The following is a 27,212-nucleotide window of genomic DNA, read 5'->3' on the forward strand; positions in this document are numbered from 1 at the left end:
AAGGCAAGGAATCTATCACTAACGTGTCTCTTTCAGATACAAGCATTTTCAATGTAATAGGTCTCACATTGTAGAAACTTTGACCTATTGGTATTGTAAATGACAATGCCTTTTATTATTGCAGGTTTTTTAAACATAAATGAATGGCATTGTCCTTTACAATGCCAATGGGCCTAAATCTAGCAATTGCAAGACCTACTGCATTGCAAATGCTGGTTTACTTTTCCCACGAGGAGGCAGAGAGTACCCCATACCTTATGGGCGCTTGGGACTGTTTTTGCTATACTATTCACCACAGCAGTAAGAAAATTGCCCTGCCCCTTAGAACGGGCAGGGATGTTTGAGAGGTCTCTCCTTATATACACAGTGGACACATTCACATGGGGCAATCAGAAGTGGGGTTTGAGCACGCTTTAGAATGAGGATCTTAAGCTTGTTTAGGACTATTTCCAAAAGCAGTTTTAAAAAGGAATTCGCCAGCTAAGAGTGGATTTTTTCTTACATTTTTTCTCCTCTTTTCAGTTTGTCGGAGTTTTTTTGACAAAATTTTGCAAACTTTGTGACGTTCACAGAGATTGCAAAGCTTGCAAAAAACTTCACAAAGTAGTAAGGAAAAATCTTCTCAAATATTCACACCACTAGCGAAAACCAGTGAGTACGTGTGAAAGACCCCATCTGTTAAAGGGGGACACTGGGAGGGGGGTGGGGGAGAACAGCTGGAGCACCAAAGAGATTTTGGTGAGCCAGGGAAACAGGGCTGATACATACGTTTGTAAAGTTTCATGAGTCTGCACGGTGCCTGTAGGTCTGTCTCGGTGGAACCACCCTCACGCGGACAGCAGGCCGCAAGACCCCGGTCGCCTGTATCCCCATATATAGCACATGCAGTGAATGCATGCTTACATACATCTCACGCAGAGGTATAAATACGACATCTGTGCTGTGTAATCCTAGCACAGCTGCTCAAGTGTTAAAGCAAGCAGGGCAGCACCAGACGTTTGGGTGAGGGGGAGTGAAGAGGTGTGGGGTAGGACGTTAACAGGGAGAGAGGAATAGACAGAGCGAGAGAGAGAATGGTGACACGTTGAGACAGAGGGAGGGAAAGGGGTGAGAAGTGAGGGAGGAAAAAAACGGAGGTTGACAAAGATCGCAGGAAAATAAAACCTGTAGTTTGTGTTTCCTTTCATTCGCAGCGGTGGGCTATGAAAGAATTAAACACAACCCATGGAGCCACATACGGAAACGCATGGGCAGGCACACACCGTATTGTGCCCCCAGGGTGAGGGGGCATGGGAATAAATGTCTCTGCTGTTGGTCTCGACTAAGGTGTGTCATTTGTTCAAGGCTGTCCAAACATTCACCGAGAGCTGGCAGCCAAGGAATGCCCTAGAGAGCCGAGGCAGAGTGTCCGAGGCATGGGAAAGCGCTGCTCTCCGCAACCTTTGCAGGCTTCTTCCCCGAGGGCAGTAATTCAATAACAGGTAGTAAAGGGGGTGGGTGGTGAGATAATGCCGGGTGCCAGGTTTCATTGAAAGCGGGCACCTATGTACTGCCTTCAGTAAGAGAAACTCATTAAAGTAATGCCCGCAGACTAAAGAAGACACACCGTGTAACAACCAAAGTCAAGGGGACAGTCGCCATGGGAGGTTACAAGGGAAGACAAGGTGGTACTAAGAACGGACTAACAAGCCTGCTAAGGAATCAGAAGCCAGCATTTATGAAGGACAATGGCACAAGCCAATGAGAAATACGGGCAGAGCTTCTATTTCATACTCAACTACAAGCAGTCTCGCAGAGCAGCGCATGCGCGCAGACTCGGGCTCAACCTAAGAGTGCTATGATGAGATCAGTGCCGGCTGCGTTACTGAGCTTTCTTTTCCTTTACTTTCAGCCATGCTTCACAGCAGCCGCGCTTCTGTACATCATGGCTAAATAAAACAGTGGCAAAGCCAATAGCTTTTGCTTAACTGAGACCTAATGGCTTTCCTAATGCTTGCATCACTGGCTGTCTGGATTTACGTTTTTCAAATTCTAGTCTCCCTTGACGTGCTGTAGTTTGCAGTTTGGCTTTCTGTATTATTAACGTGTTAAAGTCTGGCCTGCTTGAGCATTGGTAGCTAATCCCTGGCAGAACCAGAGGTCAGCTATGGTGAAATTCTGCGTGCAGAGTGAGGTGTCACATAAAGCAAGACTACTACAACACAATAAGCCAACTGCAGAGATTATTAAAGAGATGTTCTTGTCAGCAATTAGAATTGTTGATCTTACTCTATTCGGAGAACTGCGAGATTTTTATCTAAAATGTAGTCTGCTGTTTAAAGCAAGTATCAAAATTAAGGTGCTCTGAAAAGTACCATTTTAAATGGGATGAAATGCACAAGTGAATTTTTGTCACACTCTTTACTTCGACGGCTGCCCTCAAGCTGAACAAACAAAAGCTTTCAAGCTGCAGTGAAGCATGCATGATGAGTTTTATCTTTTGATGGCTTAAAGTGGGCCGAGAGCACCACAAGCCAAACACAGGACTGCAGAGGAATTAAAAATACTGGGAAAGCAGGTTCAAGTCTCAGCATCGACTTGGCAGCCTGTTATTCTGGGCAAAACACGTAATCTCCCTTTAAACAAATGATTGTGACCTTGTGCAAGCTTCATGTAAAGCGCTCCAATTACCTTTAGGTGAAGTGCTCAGTATATAAAGGTTATAAAAAAAAAAAAAGATTAAAAAAAAAGATGGGAACTGGGAAAGATGGTAAAACAAGATGGGATGCAGGCGGGGACAAGCAATGGCAAGGAGGAAGCAACATGGGAAGAATAAAGAAAAGAGAAGTAATAAGAAAATATTACATGAATCACAGCGTAAGCAATGGATGGACAGCAGAAGGACAATAATCAAACTAAATCAACCAGTACTTAGTCCATGGTTTGAACGAAAGAACAAGATTGGACATTGGCAAATGCTGGCCAATTAGGGAGGTATCAAATAAGAGTGACAAGGAAGCCAACAAATGGTAAGCAATGGGTGGGCTCCAAGATCCTTATTGTAAACAATACCACTCGCAGCGACAGCACAGGTAAGACCTAAAAAAAGCACTAAGAGTTAGTGTGATGAATGGCCAACACAATACGAGTTTCTCTACCAATAGACTAAAGCTTTATTAAGAAAGTAATAGAACAACTGAAAAAGCCTGATACAACCCCTCCCGCCAAAACTCACAAGGGAAAAACATCTCCAATGGGCAACAACTCAAAATATTTTTTATGAACTATAATAATTCCTAACAAATGTAAGGTTCATGATTTGGAGTATAAGCAATAAAAAGCAAAAAGTTTGAGGCGTTGTCAGAACATAGTAATTATACGTTTAAAAGTAAAAATGCATCAGAAAGATCAGGCGGGGGAAAAAAAAAAAAACACAGGAAAGCCTCCTTAAAGTGGGTCTTGCAATTCAAGAGCAAAATTCAACAGTTGGAAATCACACTACAAACAAAGGTATGCATGTTGCATAACGTGCTCGCTCCTGCAGTGGTAGTAACAGGACTGTTACCTTGAGAAGATAAGAATCCCACGTAAACCAAAAGAGAAACAAAGGTTTCTGTAAAAAGTAGAAGCTCCTGCTGCAGTTACCTTGCAGTTGAGTCGTCTGCGAGTATCCAGTTACTGGACCGTTGTATGCTGCATACTGTGGGGGAGGTGCCCCAGAGGCCGGCATAGCTCCATAACCAGGCTGCGGATATCCTCGATATTCAGTTGTAGGATGCCCATAGGGAGCGCCAAGATGAGCTTGCTGATTAACATTCATCATATGTGCATCCCCAAATACAGCTTACCTACAAGAGAAATAAAGTGCACGATTTAAAAAATAAATAAAGGCTGCAAAACTATAATAAAAACAGGCTAGACCAATGCCAACAGGACACACATGTAAGTGAAAGTGTCTTTTATCACTGATAAGTTTAGGCTCTCAATAATTCAACCTACGCGCAGTCGGTGACTTACATTTGCACCCCTGCATCAATTTATCCACCCACCAACTTAAACTCATTCATATGCTCACCCATTCGCAAACACACACAAACTCAAACATATGCACGATCAAATGTAAGAATAAAAGTAGAAAAAAATTGAAAAATAGTACCTAAACATGGCAGGCATATACTTGCAATAAAAAGTAAAATATTAAAAATAGCAGAGGACGGATATCTTGGAATTACCTGTACAAAGTTTACCACGATTTTAAAGTTCAAACATGGTTGCCATGGTGTAAATCAACATCCAGGCCACCTTGGAATGTGGAAACAAGGATACTCACAAACGGATTCAAAGATAACCAGGGAGTTAATGTCACACTAAGCAGCATCTAAAGATGCTGGAACTCCCTGAATGGTAAGACACACTATGGACAACACCATTCCAAAACATCTGCAGACTGTAGATGAAAGGAGTAGCAATGAGCTACAGGTAGCACAGTTTGGGGGAAATGCTGGGTCCTCTAACAAATAGAGGGCCACAAGGTTGGACCTATAAAGTGGAAAGAAGAAAAACTAAAACTACTGGCTTGCCAGGCCCGGAAAAACACAAATTCAGGTAAATGTGCACGATTGAGGGAAATGTCATCACTTCCAGTGCAATAAAACCAATAAATGAAACGAGCTGATGGCGCATTGTGAGAAGTTGGCCTGGCATATGCTGGTCACTAGTTATAGTGGCCACCTTGCACCAGTCCAATTCGACTCTTATGGTAGATCGGTTTAAGACAACCTTTTAAAGAAAGCTATCCTAGTGGTAGCTGTGGAGAGCAGCCTTTAGGCTAAGTCTTTGAGGAATGTAAAGCAGCTTGTTTTACCTTATAATATCTTGAATTACCAAATGAAAGGACACCACACAGGTATATATATCAAATATATATGTATTTATTACTAGACACACTCTACTAATCTCTTTATGAGATTAGAAGTCAGGAACATATGCAAATATCAACGTTTCACAATAAGTTAAGCACAAATATGGCTGGGGCCCTAGGGGCGTTCCAGACCATATACTAAAAAAAAGAGGTTTAGGAATGTCGACTTGCAAGGGGACAAGGTCTAGGGCCTGTAGAATCGCTGGGGCCTCACTAATCCACCCGAGGCAGGTAAGTAAAGGACCCACGGGAGACGCGTGCAATGTGAGCACACAGCCGCGGGTTCCCTATTGATTTCAATGGAGAAAGTCGCGGTTGGAATTTTAAAGTTTTAGGGTACTTCTAGAGAGTCTACAAGCAAGCCACTTACAAGGTAAGTAGTTCGAGGGCCAACACCCACAGGAGCTCCAGAGTGCACGAGTTACCTCAGCCAGGGAAGCCGGGTGCATAGGTGTCTTTTGGTGTCGGGTCGCGTCGTCATTTTCAATGGAAGCAGAAGAAGTTTTGCTGCTTGTGAAGACTGGAGAAGTGTCCGGTGGAATTCAAGGCTGGATTCAGGATGAAGAAGACCTGAAAGAAGAAGGGACAGTGTTCACAGTCACTTGCCAGTGACCCGGGCCAGGAAGATGGATGCCCACGGAAGTCAGGTGATTTCAGGTGATCAAGATTGTTTTGACTCACTGGAGGAGCCTAGCGCGCAACCAAGATGGCCGCGTAGGTGCGAAGCACCCGAGGACCTCCGCGACCTCCTGAATTAATCCTGATTATATCCTGTCTTTGATGAGGGGACTGTGTCTGTGTACCCGAGCTGAGGCGGCACCCGTTTTCCGTTCTCGAATCGGACCCCGGACACTGGTGGGAGCACCGATCGAAGATTGCGGCCTTCTCCGCGCCGGCCCCCCGGATTGGAGTTGTGGGGCGATCCGGGGACAAAGCGAACAACAGCGGCGGGCAGGGCTGAGCGACTCGCGTACCCCGCGCTTTCGCTTTCGCTTCTGCGCCCTCCTTGCCCTCAAGCGAGGTAGGGTTGCGGGGCGGGGTGCGGTGGTGTGGCCTTGTCCCTGCGCCCGGCTGACCCGCCGGCTGTGAGTTGTCCTGCGGTCCAGTGGTCACCCCCCCCCGGGAACCCGTGAACTGGTTTATCGGCCCTTTCGAGGAGATTGGCACGACTTTGGGAGTGCGACATGTCCACAAAGCAAGATGGCGACCGGGCCAAGGTGAAATCGACCCGCCGCGGCCCGGCACCTCAGTCAAACAGTATGGACCGCTATACCCTCCAGAAGGGATCCCCAGAGGCACAGCGTACATCCCCCGCGGGCCCGGCTGAGGCGTCTGCTCAACCCGCGGATCTGACCCTCCGGGACGTCATGGGCGCCATTGCCGAGATGAAGGCCTCGGTGGACCAGCGCTTTGATACTCTGGCGCAGAAGATAGACTCGGCCTTGGTGGAGGTGGGCCTGGTGAGAGCCGACTTGTCTAAAACAAATGACCGGGTCGATTCCCTGGCCCACACCACCTCAAGTCTCAATACAGACGTGGCGGCCCTTCAAAAGGAGGTGCACCGGCTTGGCCAGGCGAGTGCCATGATGGACCGTCGATTGGAGGACGCCGAGGGTTGGGCCCGGAGGAACAACGTTCGTATTGTCGGGGTGCCGGAGGGACGGGAGGAGGAGGCGGCAGATTTGTTTGTGGAAGACCTGATCCTCACCCATCTCCAGCCCCGGGGGCTGAGTAAACTTTTTGCGGTGGAACGTGCTCACAGGGTCCCCGGAGGAAGACCTAAGGTCGGAGCTCCGCCGCGGCCTCTCATTGCCCGGATTTTTAACTTTCGGGACAGAGACGCTATCTTGCAGACTTCCAGGCTACAGGAATAATATGGACGTGAATTTCTACCCTGACTTTACTCCGACGGTCCAAAAGTAGAGACTGAGTTTTCTCGGAGTTAAACGTCGCCTACGGGACATGAACCTTAAGTACTCAATGCTTTTTCCAGCTAAGCTGAGGGTGGAGGTGGATGGTCGCACGCACTTTTTTGACCGTCCCGAGGCGGCTGGGGACTGGTTGGATACTCTGCCTGGGGATCGGGGCCGGGGGGGTGGGGGGGGGGTGCGGTTGGCGGGGAGGGCTCGCCGGATCAGAACTGAGGGGTGAATAGTAGGCCTTGCTCTGGACAACATTTCGGTTACCATTCACTGATCGTGTATGTTCCCCTCCTATGGAGGTCGTACGGGGTCCGTTGGGGGCTTTCCCTCCTCCTCTGGGGGACTAGTTAGTTTTTCATCTATGGGGCGACAGGCACACTGCACTTTGGGGGGGCTGTCTGGGCTCATGCAGGGGTGCAGGGAGGGGGGAGTTCTGTTGGGATGGGTGGGTGGGGGTGGAGTGTTGTTTGTTTGCACCGCAAGGCGAACCCTTTACTGTATTGTTGTTTTTGAGATGCTCTTTGGGGGACGATTGATGGCTTCTATGTATGATGGGGGGTAGGGATCTGACTGTGTTATCATGGAACGTTAACGGACTGGGGGATAGGATTAAGCGTGGTGTGGTCCTGCAGTATCTGAAACGAATTTCACCAGATGTGATCTTCCTGCAGGAGACACACCTTATAGGTAATTCCTTTCATGCCATGAATCGGAGAGGCTATCGCTTGGTGGCCCATTCGGGCTTCACCTCGGGCTCGCGGGGGGTGGGCATCATGATTAAGAACTCGCTCCCATTGGAGATTGATGAGGTGCGCCATGATGAGAGGGGACGTTACACTGTCTTGGTGGGTAGAATGGAGGGCAGAGTGGTCGTTTTTGTATCGGTGTACGTTCCGCCGGGGTTGCAATCTACCACGTTTGCGGACCTGGGGCGCCTCCTCCTTGACCTCCCGGATGGGCTTCTGGTAGTTGGGGGGGGACTTCAATGCGGTGGCTTCGGGGTCTATGGATCGTCATCCCCCCCAGGGACCTCCCCCGGGCACAGGCGTGGCTGTCCGGCCTCTTAGATACACTAGGATTGGTGGATTGCTGGAGACTAAAGCATCCCGCGCAGCTGCAATACACCTTCCACTCGGGTGCCCATGGTAGCCTCTCGCGGCTTGATTATATCCTGGTTCCTGCGGCCTATGCTGGGAGGGTGGGAGAGGTGCGCCATTTGGCGCGGGGTATTTCAGATCACTCCCCACTACTGCTGCATCTTGATGTCTTCCCGAGGGGGGAGGGCAGGGTAGCCCCGATCAATGCCTGGTACCTGCGCGACCCCACTATTCGAGCCGAATTGATCAAATCCTTGCAGCGGTACTTTGAGGAGAATGTGGGGTCTGTCCCTTCTGCCATCTCCCTTTGGGAGGCTTTTAAGGTAGTTCTTAGGGGGGAGGCCCTCTCCTTTATCTCCCATGCCCGGAGGCGCGAGCGGGAGGAGGTAACCCGGGTGGAGGCCGAAATTACTGAACTAGAGGGTGACCTGGGGAGCGGGGTGACGGATGCCACATTGCATGTTCTACATCTCAAGCAGGCGGCCTATAGGGCCCTCGTCACGGAGGCGGCCAGGGGCCTCAGTAGAGAGCAACAGGGGCGACTGTATGATGTGGGTGATAAGGCTGGTAAATTGATAGCGTGGTTGGATAAAAAGGAGAGAGCGAGTCGTGTGGTTCCGTTGATCGAGAGGATGGATGGTGTATGTGTCACCGAGCCGGACGCCATTGTCTCCTGCTTCGCGGATTATTTCCGCGAGGTATATTCCCCGGTTTCTCCCTGCTCGGAGGAGGATTCCCATGCCCTGCTTCGGGACATCGCGCTGCCCTCCCTTTCGGTGGAGGACAGGGATTCGCTGGACGCTCCTCCCACCTCGGACGAAATTGCCCTTGCTATCCGCTCGGTCGCATCTGGCAAGGCCGTGGGCCCCAATGGCATTCCTATCGAGCTGTACAAGCTGCGACCGGATGTGCTGGCGCCCCACCTGCGCGCGATGTTCCTGGCGGCCTGCTCGCGGGGTTCCCTTCCGCCGGACCAGCGTCTGGCCACGATCGTGGTGATCCACAAGGAGGGGAGACCCCGTGAGCGGGTCACATCCTATAGGCCTATCTCGCTCTTGAACGCGGAGCCCAAAATCCTCGCCAAGGTGCTGGCCAACCGGCTGGTCGGCGTGGTGGGCGACTTGGTCCACCAAGACCAGTCCGGTTTCATACCCCATCGTAACACGGCCCTTAATCTGCGACGCTTGCACGGGGTGCTCGCGCGTGTCCCGTTCGTGCGGGAACCGGCCATCTTGGCGTCCCTGGACGCCACCATGGCGTTTGATACGCTTGAGTGGCCATACATTTGGGCGATGCTGGCGAAGTTTGGCTTCGGACCGGGCTTCATCAGCTGGGTCAAGTTGTTGTATTCCGGCCCATTGGCGCAGGTGGTGGTGAATGGACGAGTTTCGGTCCCATTTGCACTGGGACGGGGTACGCGACAGGGCTGCCCCCTGTCGCCTCTCCTGTTTGCACTGGCCCTGGAGCCCCTGGCGGAGTGGCTGCGGTGGCACCCTTCCATCCGTGGTCTCCGTTGGACCCCCGAGCATGAGGACCGTGTGTCCCTCTACGCTGATGATATCCTTCTATATCTCGCCTCCCCGCGTAAATCACTGATCGTCCTAGTTGATGTTTTGCGCTCATTCGGTCGCAACTCAGGCCTCGTCATCAACGGGGCGAAATCCTGTGTATATGTGCTTGCCGGGGAGGCTCCGGTCCTACCACGGGACTGTCCGATCCAGATCGCCTCCCAGGGGTTTCGGTACCTGGGTATATATATATTACTCTGGACCCGGAGGCCCGCTACGAGCGGAATTTGCTGCCCCCCCCTCCAGCGCTTGAAGGAGGACGTGGTGCGTTGGCGGCGTCTGCCGCTTTCGCCGCTTGGCCGAGCGGCCTTGTTTAAGATGAGGTCGTTGCCGCGCTTTCTGTACGCTCTCCAGAACACTATGGATTTGGTTCCGGCGCGCTACTTCCGAGAGGTGGAGAGTTTGCAGCGTCGCCTGTTCTGGGACGGGAGGCCACGTATCGCCTTGGCTAAATTGACGCTCCCGTGGTACGATGGGGGGGTTGCCCTCCCGGATATTAAACGGTATTACTGGGCCTCCCAGCTAGCTGCGATTAACCATGGCCTTTACGGGCCCGCCCTGAACCCGGCATTTGAAATGGACAAGATGCTCCTGCCCGGTGGCGACTACAATCGGGCGCTCTACTCTGGCGCGCCGGACCCTCGCCTGATGAAATACTTCTAGGATCTCCGAGGGGGCTTCACGAACCACCCCGGCTTGATCCTGAACTCTTGAAATCACCCGAGAGGTAGACTTCATTTTTAATCTCAAAGCTAGAGAGCGGCCGATGGCTTCCCCATATTCATAGATATGTCTTCTATTTGTTAAATATTTGCGCACTATCTCTTCGGCCCATACTCCTGTAATAGTAGCCTTACATTGTGCAATTTTCTCTTCCATAAGCAATATCTGATTTAAGTTATCTTTTTTGTCAAAGCTGTAGCCAAACCCACTTCAGCTGCCTCTAATCGCTGATAAAACCCTCTCATTTGTGCTCGTATTTTATTTTGATTGTATAATCCAAATTTTGTCGTTTCTCCTCTAAAGCAGGCTTTAAATGTATCCCAGACTATCGGGATATTAGCCGATCCTAGATTAATACTGAAAAATTCTGTCATCCATTCAATTATGTGATTTCTAAATTGTCTATCAAGACAAAGCTTCCTATCAAATGAGAAGTTTTTTACAGTATTCATCTCAGCCAAAATTGAGCAATCAATCATAAGGGGAGAATGATCTGAAGTGACTCTGGGGTAAATCTGTATCTTTGTCAATGTATGAATACTAGAGGATATAAAAAAATAGTCTAGTCTAACTAATTTCTTGTGAGGTGCTGAGTAATACGAGTATCCAGGAAGAGAAGGGTATTTTTTGCTCCAGATATCCACTAGGCCATGATCCTTAACTAAGTTGTATAAAGCTTTAAAAACTCGTGGTTTCCGTCCCTGATAATGAACTAAGCCTCTCATTAGTTCCGTGGTACTTAAGTTTATATTCAAATCTCCGCATAGGATTAGCGGTGTTCCCCAATTAGCTAACTCTATATTTAGAAACTCAAGGACTTCAGCCTCATCCATATTAGAGCCATATATGGAGCATATGGTAAAAATCTTACCCCGCACTATGAACTCTGCAATCACCCATCTACCCCATTTGTCAGCTAATTTACGACCAACTGTACAATATCCAGGTCTCGATAAAATCATAACCCCTCTAGTATTATTGGCTTGTTGGGAGGCTACATTCAACGTATAACCAAGATCAGCTATCAAAAGCCTATTATCCCAAGAAAGATGTGTTTCCTGCAAGCAAAGAATATCAGGTTGAATAAATCGAACTTCTGCAGCTATTTGGCGTATTTTATTGCTGGAGTTAAGCCCAGATACATTAAACGAGCAGATTTTTATACTACGAGACATTAAGGATTCTTCTTAATATCCACAATACAGTATCATTCCGATCAAACTGGGGATTAAACAAACATAAGCTCTTGATACATGTAAATCTTTCCAGACTATCCACTACTAAACTATCATTTGGAACCGCCAAGGACTTTTTTCCCCAACCACCCCCACCACCATCCCCTACCCCACCCCACCCTCTGCTCCTCCCCAACCCCGGTGACCCCTGCCCCTCTCCCTTAATCGAGGCTAAAGGACCCAGTCCTAAGGATGGGAGTGAGTGTCAGCCCCTCTGTTGGCCCCCACAGCTCTACCTGCTCTATTGTGAAAGAGAAAGAAAATCAACTCTGGGGAAACAACCCCCTACCTGCTATGGCCCCCCCGCAATCTTGTCTAATCTAGTCTTGCCCGCCTTTCTTGGCAAGTGCTTAACCACCCAAGACATTGCTAAACATTACTAAACATCACAAAATATAGTTATCTAATACACCAAACACACCACAATAGATCTGGTAAACCCCATACATTCACAAATTATAATCAGGATATAACTTGTACATTTAAGGGTTCTTCAAAGAATGTAAATACTCTTTTGCTAAAGCGACATTGGTGAAAAATCTTGATCTCTCTTTATAAGTCACTTTAAGTTTTGCGGGATTCATAATGTAAGCCTGCGCACCCTCCTTTTGAAATGAATCCACCAATTGTCGCAGTTGCCAACGAATATCCATGGTGTACTTCGAATAGTCAGGTACCGCAAAAAATGTGTACCCGTCTGCCATAGATTTGCTATTCAATCGAGTTTGTAAGTAAATATCTTCTCTTGCTCGAAAGCTGTTGAAGGCAACAAGGATCGGCCTCGGTCTGGATCTTGTGCTTTGCCCGGGTCGAAACTGAACATTAAAAGGGAATCGATGGGCCCTTTCAATTTCTCTATCCCAATCCCATTTTATTTAAACCAGGGAAAGCCTTCTGAAACAAATCCACCACAAACTTCCGTGGATCTTGCCCTTCATCACCTTCCGAGATCTGCATTATCCTTAGGTTATTGCGTCGTGATCGGTTTTCTAAATCTGCCATTCGCCAAAGGACATCGTCTCTATTGCTACCCAGGAGCTCAGTAGTTTTTTTTTGTTTGGACATTTCATCTTCTATATTAGATATACGTGTTTCAACTTCTGTGAATCGTTCACCGAAGTCAGATTGAGCCTTCACGAGCCGCCTGATTGAGCCTTGTAGTTTCCGACATGAATTTTGTATCTTCTGGCTATCTAATGCAGTCTTGTCCATGTGGCTCAAAATTGTTTGATAGATTGTAGTAAGAGTGATATCAGCCGTTTGGGCTGCTTGAAAATCGGCAACACCGAGAATACCAGCCACTGAAGGTGTATCACGGCCTCTTACTGTAATGGGGGTGTCTTCTTCCCCAGGCTCGCCACTGGCATTCACCTCGTCTTCAAAAGACTCACGTTCCCCTTCAAAAGACATCTGACTCATACCTTGTATTACCAAGTCCTCACACGATGATGCTGAATTCTCTGAGACAGAATAGAAATCTCCGGATTCAGCCTCTATTGGCATAGGTCTAACAGGCTCTTCAAGGGTTAAATTATCCGTTACAGTTAAGACTTCAAGAGGGATTAAACAGTTAGATTCTTTCTCTACAGTTACATTATTGCCCGCAACTGTTACTATGTTGCTATCTCCCCCGTCGTTCAAAACTTCATTTGTAACAGAAATATCAAGCTGAGGTATAGAACAATTGTTAAGCGATGAAGGTTCATCAGTCGGCGTCGCTGAGCGTTTTTGCTCAATATTAGTGTTAGAGAACAAAGTCATAATTGTGTGCTTAACTTTCCCTGGGTGAACGCCGGAGTCTCTCTCACCTTTTTTAGTTGCGGGAATAGAAGTCTTTAAGTCCTGTCCACGACCCTTGCGAACCTGTTTTGGAGCCATTTCTCCCGTCTTCGACAAAACCGTCTCCTTGCAAGCAGAGTACTCGCCACGAAGCCAAGCCGATACACCTGTGCTGGTCGCCGCCCACCACGCTCTTCGCAGCCTCCCCAGCGCGGCAACAGCGGTGACTGCCTCCAGCATCCACGCCTCAGAAGATACCGGCGTTTTTTGAAAGTCCGGGCTCGGAAGAAAAATAAAACGAATTTTCTGTGAAAAGCGTTCTCTTCAGCAAAGCACACCCGTTCTCATCTCGTCGCGAGCGGGGCACAGCAGACTCGTGTGTCCCTCGTGTGCAGAGCTGCGGGACAGAGGAGAGTCAGCTCACACAGCCGGCGCGAAGACTCGCGCAGACGCCATCTTGCCTCGTGCTCACATGTTTTAAACTGCACCATATGCAACTCAAGTATTGGGAGCAACCATGAGAGCAAAAGGCAACTGACACTACAGTCTGTATTGCTACGTATTTTCTGTTTCGACTCCAGGTTGCCAATTGTTCGATAGGTTTAGTAATACCGGTTGTCCATGCAAACATAGTGGGTTATTCCTCTTCTACCAATAGATGGGATTCTTTTAAATTTGGAGATAAAAAGATTTGATTAAAACAAAACATTTAATTATTGTGCTGTTTTTAGTTGCATTTTTTTTAATGTATCTGCTTTGACTAATCTGTTCATTCTGGGAATGTTTTAGAAATGAAAGCGGCATGGAGCTCCATGGTGATTTCAGAGTGTCGGCTGACTGTCCAGGGGGCATATGCTGGTGGCTGGTTGCCGATGTAAGTACTGGCAGTTGACTGGCAGTGTGTGTGTAGTTGAGGTTGGCTGGTAGTGTGTGTGTAGGGACTTGATTGTGATGTGTTTGCATGTTGGATGATGTATGGGTGATTGGTGGAATGATTGGTGTTTCATTAATGTGAGAGTATAAAAAAAGTGACGGGCAATGGCATGGCAGTTTGTTGATGTGAGCACTGGGCCCACATTTGACCGTGTGAATGGCTATCTGTGTGTAATGCACGAAAGGTGCATGAATGGCTTGTAAAGCGGTTGGTGCCTTAATGTGGCTTTACAGCTCACAAGCTGCGAGTCTTGTGTATATTATTTTTAAATTCCAATTAAGTTAAAAGTGATTTCTGCATTTTCTTGAAATTATTTGTTAATAAAATTTACATTTTGTACCAAAGTGTGTACGTGTGTGTGTATATACACACACATACTAATATTGGTCTTCTCAGACTTTTAGTGAAAGTGTGTATTTTGTATCTAGGGAAACCTCACAACACCAGATATATTTGTAAAAAAAGACATCAGGGATTCCAGGGCAGTGTACCTCGTGTGGAGCCCATGTGGATCGTGAGTCAAAAGCACTTACAAACCTTAAACACTGGTTACAAAAACACATTTTACTTACATCTGTGTTAGTGACAGTACTGGAATCTGTAGGAGCCACACATTTCTTACCACCCAAGACTCCCCCATGTCTCCCATTATAAATGTTAGTTCACTTTTGTGGGTAGGCACAGCACCCATGAGAGGATTGGGTCCAAATGAAATGTGGAGACATCAAAATTTCCTATGAAAAATGACTTAATTTGGCAACGCAGGTAGCTGGAGAATATTGGCCATGGCTCAGCGGCCACGTAGGGAAACCTACAAAATACAGACATTTCTGAAAACTAGACACCCAGTGTGGTATGCTTTGCATGGATCTCATGGCATTTTCTTACCTACAACGCCCTGCAAAGCTCAAACGTTTCCTTAAAGTGTATCTTTTTCTTGCATTTGTGAAGTGAACTTCCAAAATTGACAAGGATCCACAAAATTCTCACCACCGAGCCTACCCCTGTCACAATAAAAATGTTACCTCAAGTGTGTAGATGGGCCTAGTGCCAAGGAGAACAGATCAAGCAGATATACAGTTTTGCTCCAATGGAGGGACTAACTCAAGCTGGGCAGCCTAAAACAAATAAAACCAGCAAATAGAAAGCAAGCAAATAGGAGTTACAAAAAACAAGCCAATGGTAAGCAATAGACCAAATGCATTTGCTGTGAAGATTTCAGAATGTCCAAGAACGCCTTAGGAAATTAGACACCTGCGCTTTCTGGTAGGCTTCAACCTAAAAAAGGGTGGTTTTACAGTGGAAAGGTTTTAAGTGTCCATGTTGCATTTTGGGCCCACCCACAGCAGTGAGGTACCATTTGTATCTGAAGACATGGGGGTGGGGGGTGTGGGGGGGGCTCTATGGGTTTTAAGAAATTTGTGAATCCCTGCTGGTTCCAGAACTTCCCTCACCTGAGAAGAAAGTGTGTTTTTTGCCAAAGGCGAAGGTATGTATGTGAGGGTTTTTGGGTAAGAAAAGCTCATGAGAACCACCCAAGTAACACCACTCTGGACCATCCCTGGGTGTCTAGTCTTCAGAAATAACTATGTATGGAAGTTTCCCTGGGTGGCGGCTGAGATTGGACCCAAAATCTGCAGCTACCCACATTGTTGGGGGGGGGGGGGAAGCATGGATTCTCCTGGGGTGAATTCGGGTGTAAACAGGTTGCGTTTTGGGATGTTTTTCTAGCCACACAAGTGGGGTACCGTTTTATCAGGACCTTTGTGGGAACCCAGAATAGTAGAACACTTGTTATTACCAAGTGGATTTATCTGTATGTGGGGCTTCCAAATGTAAGTAAGTCTTCAAGAAGTCACATAATAATATATGTAACCTCAAATTCAGAGACGTACAAATCAACAATATTCCTAAACTCAGTATCAAGTGTGTTTGTGTTGTACTGAAGGCTAAGAAGATTATGGTCCAAGCAAAACTTTCACTGATGCAATTTCTAGAAGAAGAAAAAAAAAAAATAGACTTTCTTGCACAGCACCCCCCCCCCCCCCCATTTTTCTCCAAAGAACAAAATGTAACAACTATATTTTGGATGCTTTATTGGTCCCCACAAACCCTGGGTGCCTTTAGAATCCATAGGATGTTGGAGAAAAAAAAGGAAGCACATTTGGTGTGGATAACTTATGTGTAAAAAAAGGTAATGAAGGCGCAAGTTTGAAATATGCCAAATAAAACAAAACAAAAAAGGCCTTAACATTCTATGGGGAAATGCTTAGCTGAATTATAAATCAAATCAGAACATATACATTAATGCACTATGAATCTGAATAAGAGAGTTCTAGCTACTAAAAAGTCAGGACCAAATGCAAAGCACATTAGGAAACAGCTTGGCAAATTGCCTGGCTTCTGTTTACCGTGTAGGGGGAGGGGCAAGGGGAGACAAGTAAGTAATCTTTATTGTATATAGTTAATTTAAAACCATTACAAAAAAAGCAGAAACAACAAAACCACTCACTTTTTTTAAGGTAGTTGAGAAACCAGAGCGTTGCAATTAAAACCAAAAAATAAGTGCCAATTGCCTAAGTAATCTAAAACCAGAGTTCTCTTTGGCTTTACCCAAGGCAGAATTCTTTAACTGTTCGCAGGAGAAGCAGAGTTCAGTTGATGGTTTATTGCAATGTGTGTTCATAGATTTATGAGATTTGCTGAGAAGATGATGATAGCAGCTTAAAAATAACAGTGGATTGGTTTCTGTCCAGAGGTGTTAAAAGAGCAAAAAACGGGTAAGTTGTTGGCAGAGACAGTCCTCAGCAGCAGCGGTCTTAGGTTGCAGTCTTAATGCCCGCAATCCTTTAAAGCGGGAGAGTAGTAGTTTTTGCGAGTTTGGTGTGGACGGCCCAGGACATCCCAGAGGCTGTATCAAATTGTTTTCTACCAGCACTAAAATTTGACTAGTTTGTGGTTTGACTGTGGGTCCTCTGGTTTGAGTCAAGTTATGGCAGCCTGTCTTCCAATTGCTGTTACTATGCTGGTGTGTGCTCCTAGATGAGTGAGCTTTGCCATGCAAATAAGTCAAGTGACTCACAGTTTTAAAAAAGGAGGGCACTCTAAGGGAACAGCAGGGTGATTTCCATCTAATAATGTAGATAGAGCAAAACATGGCAAGCTGTTTAAGGCCAGAGATCACTGCAGCTCTGGTCTTGGTTCGAGATTTTTAGATCATGAAGACCTTCGTTCCATGCCAGAAGAGTATTTGTGTTTTGTAAGTTAGGTGATGCATTTCAGAAGCCACTTCTGCGCTTGACAGTGTATTCTACCAGTGTGATGGCATTTGGCCCCTCAGCCATGGAGGGAGATGAAGGATTCTCCCAGTCAATCTTTAAGGAATTTCTCCTTGGAGTACCTACAAAATCACAGGCTGAAGTATGGCTGTGGACTAAGTGTTGTGTAGCTATTGATTGTCATCCAAGTATGGCTTCTTGCTGAGAAGGTGGGTTTCTCGTCTACTAGAAAGAGGCTCTTTATTGCTTTCGGCACTACTTTTTTGAACATTGCATGCGTAGTTGGAACTTCCCAGAGCTAGGCAAGTCCAGTGTTTGGGAGGGAATCCTGTAGAAAGTTTTTTTACCGGTATTGTCGTTCTGTGCTGGAGCTCTTGCCAGAGTATGTGGTTTAAACTGTTTGGGGAGGCGTTCCTGATTTTGTGCCAACAGGTTATGTAGGCCCCCCTGTCTTGCTGTTTAGTGGGGCCAAACTTCAGCCGAATCGGTGCTGCCGAGGCATATGTTGGAATGTTGAACATGATTCTATAGGCCCGGATTAAAGTGCTATCCAATGTTTTGGAGTTTCTTCCTCCTAGGTTGGTGAATAGCGGCACAGGGTATCCTGTACTGCATTAGAACGATATGCTTATGCCCCATGACTTGAACGTTTCATGGTCGTCTAGAACTTTGTGTGTCAACAACGATAATCTCCATGTGGCCTTGTTGGCTTCTCTTTCAGAGTATACGACGGTCCTGATAAATTCTATTGAAAGCAGGTCGGTTGTTTTTATGTCTTAGAGTTGGAATAGTTGATACTGCAAAATGTTGCTTCTATTCAGAACATCGCAGTTCCCCTTTGACTTGAAACCAGGTTTCGGGAGCATGGTGTATTGTTCTGGTTGCTGTCTGGTAGGGCTGTCCCTTGTGTGATCTTACCCCCTTGGGTGTGGTCTTGGTGATTGCGGGTTCGGTGTTGCATCACCATAGTCGAGTTGCGCCATCGATGTTGGGTGGTAGATGATACATTGGGGTCCAGTTCTTATCCATAACCGACCTGATGGATCTCCAGTGCTGGCCGCTCTGGGCACAGTCCTCCTGTGTTGTCTGGCAGAACTGGGAGGCCAGGAGCGTTTTCCCAAGAGTTTTACTCCTATTTGGATATTGAAACTCTGCACCACAGAGCAGCCAAACTAACTCCGAGCATCCATAACTCCATTCTGGAACTAAAGAACCTCCTTCACCTCCCTGAACTCTCCTTCTCAAATTTCAAGCTCCCGCAGAACTCCACTCCACCCCCTCCCTCCAAGCCCCCCCCCCCCCAACACCCATTACCGCTATCCTTGAGACACCTTCACCCTCGCAAGCAGCCCTGCCACCTCTCGGAGAAGGAAATTCTAGCCCTCCACCTCTCCTACAACTCCACCCCTGTAACCCCAAGTCCACTAGACCTCACAGAAGAGGAAATTCTAGCCATCCTCCTCACCTACAATTCTGCACCAGTAACCCCCAGTCCATCTGACATTAATGTCGAACAGGCTAGCCGCACGGTCGCGATCAGCTCCAACAGATCAGCTACCCTCCGCAACAGAAGTCTGGTTGATTGCAACTTAACGCCAGTACCCCTGTCCGCCCCAGCTCTCGTCTCTCTCCAACCCCCCTTTGTCTGGCCTCTTAATTAACTGCCGCTCAGCAGTTAAGCACGCCGCCGATATCGCTGATCTCATACTGAGCCAAAAACTTGACTTAGCAATCCTGACCGAATAGTGGCTCAATGAATCCTCATCTCCCTGCCTTGATCTCTTAGTCCCCCCCAATTATAACATCGCAAGGCTGGACACGCAATCCAAAAAAAAAAAAAAAAAAAAGGGGGGGGGGGGGGGGGTGAGGCATTGGCTGCATCTACCGCTCTAACCTCCTGGTCACTGGCAGATTCTACAGACTACTACGAATACCTTGCACTTTCCATATGTAGCAACGCCACCCAACTGTGCAGCTAGCACATCTTTTACCACCCCCAGGCATGAATGACACCTTCACTGACCACCTCATGGAAGTCATCACAGCCAAGGGTTCCTCCACCTCTAAAGACATTTTCCTTGGAGACTTCAATCTGTACTGGAACGACCTCAAGGATTCTCAGGTCAACACCATCAAAGACCTCCTGGCCCACCAAGCCCTTACCCAAGCCTGCTCACTCCCAACACACTCGAAAGGCGCCATTCTAGACTGGATCACCGCTAAGGAATCAGCAGTCAAACTTATCTCTATAGACCCATGCAACTGGTCTGACCACCACGCTATCACTTTCCTATTACCTGGCACCACAAGACAAGGGCACAGCAACCGGTGATTCCTAGATGTTGGGTCAGAGACACCAAGAACCTTGATCACAGAGAACTGGCGGCGCGCTGCAAGTCGGACCTCCCCCCCCACATCACAACGGTCAATGACCTCAATGAACATTACTCTGCGACTATAACTAACATTCTTGATGATCTTGCCCCGCTTAAACTAAAAAGAACCCAAATCAAAGACAGAAACCCGTGGTTCAACGGGTCCTTCAACAGTGAGAGGAGATCCCTCCGGCAGACAGAAAGAAACTGGAGGAAGCACCCTTCAGCCGTACATTTAACACTTCTCCGCCAGGCCAGAAATGCCTATAATAGGAACATCCTCAACTCAAAAAAAGAATTCTTCAGATCGGATCTGGGGAACACCAAGAATAGACTACGCAAGCTTTTCGAAACACCAATCAAACAAACTGGCCAAAACCTCTAAAGAAACCCCAAAATCCCCAAGTTCATCGGACGAATTCTCCTCTTTCTACGACAAACAGTCTCTGTCTCGAAAATTCTATCCTCCCTAAACCCGAACAACCACTTTAATGACCCACTCCCCTCCAACTGCCTAGCTGCCACCGCTCAATCCAACATTCCTAGTTGGACTGCAATAATTAACGCCTCCCTTCTACAGGGGTAGATACCCGATTCTCTGAAAGCCGGCCAAGTCCTCCCCATCCTAAAAAAAACGCCGCTGGATCCTGCTTCCCCTGACAACTTTAGACCTATATCTAATATCCCACTCTTAGCTAAAGTTCTGGAGAAATGTGTGCAACAGCAGTTGAGTCAACACATCACCAACTTCCACCTACTAGATGACTTCCAATCCAGATTCAGGCCTGGGCACAGCACTTAAACCACCATTCTCCACATCGTGGATGGTGCCCTTCAAGCCCTTGACCAAGGCAAAACCCGTCTCCTAATCCTCCTAGATCTATCCTCGGATTTCGATACGGTCAACCACGAAAAACTACTTGAACGCCTCAAACTCAGGATGGGACTGTATGGCCCTGTTCTTGAATGGTTTAGGTCCTTCCTCCAAAACCAGTCACAGAGATTCCTAATCAACGGTAACCTGTCCGCTCCCTCTTTGATCACGGTTGAGTCCCCCAAGGATCGACCCTGTCCCCCACCCTCTTCAACCTTTACCTTGAACTGCTAGCCAAAGTACTACGCACCGCAAATATCTCCTACCACATGTATGCCGACAACACCCAGATCTACATAAAAATCTCTTCTCCTGAGGAGATTCTCTTCCTGAATGAGGCCTTGAAGTAGACTGTCCAATGGTTCATCTCTAGCCAGCTCAAACTAAATGCAAAAAAAACCAGAATTTCTCCTAATCTCCCCACCCAATACCAACCCTGACATTCAGAAATGGATCAAGGCGATCATAGTTTTAAACTGCCCACCAACCATAGTGGACTCTGCCAAATCCCATGGAATAACCCTTGACTGCAGATTGAACATGCGTGACCACATCAACTCGATGGCCAAATCAGCCAGATTTCACCTGAGCTACCCAAGGAAACTGAAGCCTTTCCTCAACACTCCCGACCTAAAAATGGCAGTCCAGGCACGTGTCATCTCTAGACTAGAATATGGTTGCTCTACCCTCTCAGGTTTACCCAAGACCTTCCTGGCCCCACTGAAAGCCTGCCTCAATGCGGCCGCCAGACTACTAACAGGCGCAAGGAAATTCAACCATATTTCTCCACACCTGAAAGCTATGAACTGGCTTCCTCTTGAGGCCAGAATCCAACTTAAATTGGCCCTATACGCAAACTCCCCGGATTTTCTTGCCCAGAAACTCGTGATATCCGGAGGAGCCAGAAACTCTCGTTCCGCCAGAGACTTTTTGCTCCAACCAGCACGCTTGCGGTAAAAAAAATAAAAAACAACACTTACTATCGGCCCTTCTCTGGGGCCGCACCAAGAATATGGAACTCACTCCCGCCCGCCATTAGAAGAAATCCATCTCTGGTATGCTTTAAAAAAAGATGCCAAAACCTTCCCAATGGGCAAATTCCTCTCTAAAAATTGACTTGAAATTACCTCAGTGACCTTGCCCTGCTTCCATTTACTTCCGACTACTATATCTCGTTGGGTCTATCCTGTTGCCATCCACCCGGCACCCCACCCTGGGATCTGGGACCTTCGGTTTCTCGTAAAATGTATTTTCCTGTGTTTATCCCAAATGTACCCCCCCCCACCTAAATCTCTTGTATACAATTTGCGAATTCTGTAAAGCGCTCGGATACCCTTACGGGTCAAGTTTACTTGTGTTTATCCCAAATGTATCCACCACCCCCCTCGAAGTCTCTTGTATATATCTTGTGAATCCTGTAAAGCGCTCGGATACCCTAACGGGTCAAGTTTGCGCTCTATAAAACAAAAATATAAAATAATTTTAAAAAAGGACTGGGCTCATGGGTGTCTGTGATCCTTGTGTCGCAACTCCTATGGTTTATCTGTCCGGCTGTTAAGGCTGTGCTTTCCCTCTCACTATCAGTTACATAGTCTCTGGCGACTGCTGCATCTCTTCCAGGTTCTCCCTGTGTGAGATGAGCCTGTACATTTGGTGATGTGTTCTTTGTGGTTCTTAGAGCTCTAAGCGGAGTAGCTTGCGTCGTGGCCTCCCTTTGATCTTTTGATTATGGGGTCAGCACCCTGGCTGGAGGCTACTAGGCTGCTTGATGTTTGAGAGGATGCACTCGAAGGGATCCCACAGGGTTTCGTCGTTTTGAGTAAAACATTGGGTGTATTGTTAATGTAGTTGTTTCTGGTCTTTAGTTGAAGCCTTTTCTCCTTGGCGTTTTGGGTCGGGACAGCCTCAGGTTGAGATGGTTCTGATCCGGTGATGTAAGCTTCCCTGGACAAGCTTTCCGTATTTACTGTATGTAGGGTTTTGACAGCCGCTCACACCGGGCTTAGTGTTTTGAAATCTGCTGATTTTGGATTTGGTGGCTCCTTGCGGTCTATCATATCCTTTTTCAGGACAACAAGAAGATTGGACAGCATGGAGGGGAGGGAGGATAGTTTCTCAATTATCGGCCTGCAGCAGTAGATCAAATGTGCTTATAGTTGGGCTTGAGTAATCAAGTTATGGTTCCCTAGTTTTTCATTTATTCCTCCCATATGGGGCCAGGAGGGTTGAGAAGTGTCAGCTATAAGTCCATCTTATTTGACTGGTACTGGGGTGCTTCCAGTTTGCTGCAAGGTGCTTAGCAGGGAAGCACACACGATGGTCATTTGAAGTGGAACAGTGTTATTTTGAAGGGATCTGCTATTGGGGTCTATATCAGATTTACCTTCACTGTATTCACCAGAACTGGTTAAACAAGGTCTGCGGGCCTTTTTTAGGGGGGGGGGGGGGGGGGGGGGGTCCTACGAGAATGATCCTACCATGTCGACCCATTGCCTGGATGGTAAAGGACTTCAAGCACATCCACTTAGATCTCGTGGGCCCCCGCCCCTCTACATATCTTGGTGTGATCCTCTTGGGCTGAAGATGTCAACAGCAGGATAAGGGAATTGTGAGGGGCCTGAGAGAGGCTTAAGGGCGGTGTTGTTTCTTGTTCCATACCTTCGCCCTGTGACTCATTTTTGCTAAATTCCTGTTTTTGCATAAAGTGAGTTTCTGGGCTGTGAGGGGAGTACTTTCTTAGGCTGCGCCAGTTCCATCTTTTGGGTGACTCCTGTATGCATGACTGCAAGGGGAGAAGAGTAATTTCTGCTTCTACCTTGTTTTGTGTAGATCATGTAGTGTCACGCCATTTAGATTTCTTCCTCTTCTGTCTCCAACATTTAAGGGTCTCCAGCGGTACACCAACCTTCCATGCTGTGTGAATTTCCAACCAGTCCAATACCTCTTGAGGAAGGTGCGAAGCATCAGTAAAGAGTTGCTTTATCATCCATTATCACTTTCAACGTAGCTGGTGGAAGCAACAGGCAGTGGACTCAAGCTTCCCATTAAGGTCTCTAAAACTCAAGGAAAAGCGATCATTGTTGAACTGCAACTGGGTAGATCAGGGAAGGTCAGTACTGCACAGTGTATGAGCCTACTGCTCACATCTGTGCCAATATATAAACATTTGCATAACCATTGATAGTGGCAGCACGCCAGAGGAGGGAATCTTGCAAGAACACTATGGGTTCACTATTGAGTAAAACTTAAGACTCTGGGGTGCCACAGCAATCATAGGAAATTGTTCAAGATACTCCACCATGTCACGGTTGGGGCAAGGAGGTAGGAGCGAGACAGGTTGGAAATGGATGCCTGGGAGCTAAGGGAACGAGAGGTGGCAATCGGTCTCAGGGTTGACACCGAGCTCTATTTTAAGGAAAACGCAGACTCAGTCACCTCTAAAATAGTACTTTGGGAAGCATACAAAAACAGTCCTTCGGAACAAGGCACAGAACTTAGTCACAAAACCAAGGGATGCAGTTCCTCTGGGAAGGAAAGGGGGAGAGCGATTAGTCTCTATATAATGCCCTCACACACCTAGCAAGGTGTCATGCTTCATCATAGGGCTGTGCTCCTCGTCGGGCCGGCGCTGCAATGCCCGACGGGCTCCCGCGAAGGGGCTCTTTTTCGGAGATCTTTTTAAGAGACAGCCGTATGGGTGCGTGGGGGTCAGTGCAACAAGTGTAGTGAGTGGTGGTGTAGTGAGTTAAAATAGGTATGGTATTGCCAGAAAATGAACCATTTTATTCTGATGGTATACCAGCCTAAGTAAAATAGGTGATCCCAAGGGATTATGATGATCCCTAGGGAGATCAGACGGTCGACATGTTTCTTGCCCTATGCCCAAGTGGGTCGGTGGCAATTCATCAGAACTTAGTCACACAGAAGAAATTTAAAAAAGAGCCTCTACTACCACAGAAAAACGACAAAAACAGCTGTTAGCGCTTGATAGGATCAGTGTCAGACCCCTTGACTCTCCGCCTACTAGTGCTACTGCGGGAGGAGTAACGAGCTCTGGCGACGGATACTGCCAAGACTCAAATGATGGCCACCTTCCATAGATTATATGAAGCTGGAGATAAAGCGGGCAGTCTACTTGCCTAGCTTGAGAGGAAAGAATTAGAGACCAATGGGTACACTGCACAGTCCTGCCGAATGGGATTTTGAAGAATCGAATAGCCAAATTCCTGTTGCCTTCGCCAGCTACTACATGGACCTGTACAGGATTCTGCAGTTGCAAACCCTACCCTTGATGGCGTCTTACCTTGACTCGAGTGCTGTCCCCGTTCTCGACGAAGCTGCCCGAGAAGCACTAGATGCCGAGATCTCACTAGACGAAGTCTGAGGAGCGGTAACCAAACTCAAACCTAGTAAGACACAGGGCTCCAACAGAATTTCAGCAGAATTCCATAAAAGATATCTAGATCTTCTGGGACCCCAGCTCTCGGCCATGTTTCTGGAGGTGTCCCAGACAGACCCCCCACAGCCCCACCCAATCTCATGTAGGCAACTATCGTAGTGATAAACAAAGAGGGTAAGCCTAGCGAACATTGTAGTTCCTATCGTCCGGTCGCCCTGTTGAATATCGAGATCAAAGTATTGGCCATGATCCTGGCTAACAGGCTTGTGCGATTTATCACACTGTTGATACGTAGAGACCAACCCGGCTTTATGCCTGGACGAGGCACCTGATACAATTTATGCAGTGCACATAATTGGTTGAATGCAATAAAAGACCGACCTGTCCATATGTCCTGTTGGCACTTGATGCGGAGAAAACATTTGACGCTGTGCACTGGCCTTTTCTAGAACTTACACTGGCAAGATCTGGATTCAGTCCTCGGTATAGAAAATGGGTCCACCTGCGGTACCAAGCCCCATTGGCCTGTGTCGGAGTCAATGGTGTGAGTCTTCTGAGTTCCAGATAGGGAGAGGCATGAGGCCGGGATGCCCCCTCTCCTCAATTCTATTCGCCCTTACCATGGAATCACTCACATGCAGGATCCGTGACCACCCGGAGAATCAGGGCTTCCGTATCTCAAACGAGTTGGTCTTTAAAGAAAAGATATTGCTGTATGTGGATGATGTTCTCCTCTATATTACTGATTCGATCCAGTCCCTCCATTTGCTTTTTCAGCTGCTTGAGAAAAAGGAGACCACCCTGGATACAGGGTCAACAAGGATAAGTCTATACTCTATATCCCACAGATGAATGCTTCCGTCCCCCCACCCCTCCATCACCACCCGACACATACAACAGTGGGATTTAAGTATCTGGGGATTTTTCTGACACTACAGAGTGAAATATGCTATAAAGTGACCTGTGAAGGGTCACAAGTACTTGCCATGATTAAATGGAAAGGTGGCAAGGTTTACCCTTCACGCTGCTTGGAAGGACCACTCCATGTTTTAAATGGTGTAATTGAGCAAGTTACTACTGCCCTCCAAAACACATACTATCCAATCCCGTGGGAGATGCTCCTGTGATAGAAAGTGACCTATAGACTCTGCTATGGGAGGGGAACACCCCCCGATTCGCCCTATCGACCCCCCACGAAATCAGTATAACGGTGGCATCGCTCTGCCAGACATACATGCCTATTATTGGGCATCTCACCTCATTCATGTTAACAATTGGATTTATGCCCCCTAAGACCACTCAACCATTCGACTAGAACGATCCCAGTGGCTACTGAAATCTTGTTTTTCTTATTTATATGGTGGACACGTGATCGGCCAGCTCCTTCCAGCAACTCAGGTGGCGATTCGGACTTGGGCTAATGCCACAAAGTCTATGGGGTGTCAGGGCAAGCCCTCCCGAGAGATGCCACTGTGGGAGGGGAGATGGCTAACTTAATTCAACAAGTTGAAAGGCTTTCGAGTCTGGGATATGATTGGGATTTCCAAGCTAGGGGACCTCATAAAGCATGGTGATATGGTACCTTTCTCCTTCCTCCAACGTGATTATGATATGCAGGACAATCAATTCCATAAATATACACAAGTATGGCATGCATGTAGGACAGAGGGACTCAAGGGGGAGGGCATCCCGGATTTTGCACCATTGTGAAGGAGGCTATTGATGGAAGACCTGGGGAGAGGAGCCATTTCCTCCACTTACAAGACCCTTATCAATCAGAAGCCAGATAATCTGAAAGGCGTTCGGGAGAAATTGACGGTTGATGTGGGAGACATGGAAGATATTGACTGTGGTGCAGCCTTAATGCACCCTAGGATGGTCGCAATTAAGTAATTACTCAGGCTTGTCCAGTTTAAGATCCTTCATCGAGCCTTCTACGATAGGCGTTGTCTCCATGCAATTTGGAGGGCCACCCGAGCCAAACTGCCCGAGATGCAGTGATGTTGAGGCTTCCCTCTTCCATACAATTTGGAGTTGTCCCCACATACAGGACTACTGGAGGGCCATCACTGGAGAACTTAATACTATACTATCGATTTCCCTTCATTTTGACACAAAGTTCCTTATT

At 47.4% G+C, this 27,212-nt stretch overlaps 1 protein-coding gene across 10 annotated transcripts in view; it reads right to left on the reverse strand.

The window, feature by feature from the left end:
• Positions 1–27,212, reverse strand: part of SEC24C (SEC24 homolog C, COPII component) — a 1,178,749-nt gene that overhangs the window by 1,115,893 nt on the left and 35,644 nt on the right. For 7 of the 10 annotated variants that reach the window (XM_085603503.1, XM_085603507.1, XM_085603502.1 and 4 more), the window contains exon 2: positions 3,625–3,827. In XM_085603503.1, coding sequence (XP_085459629.1) covers positions 3,625–3,802 — 178 coding nt within the window. In that variant the 5' untranslated portion in view covers positions 3,803–3,827. Of the gene's footprint in view, positions 1–3,624; positions 3,828–5,270; positions 5,471–27,212 lie in introns of those variants that run through there. The other 3 variants (XM_085603504.1, XM_085603505.1, XM_085603499.1) reach the window with 3 other exon arrangements.

The sequence above is a fragment of the Triturus cristatus genome, chromosome 1_2, assembly GCF_964204655.1.
Source record: "Triturus cristatus chromosome 1_2, aTriCri1.1, whole genome shotgun sequence".
In the NCBI taxonomy this organism is placed as follows: domain Eukaryota; kingdom Metazoa; phylum Chordata; class Amphibia; order Caudata; family Salamandridae; genus Triturus; species Triturus cristatus.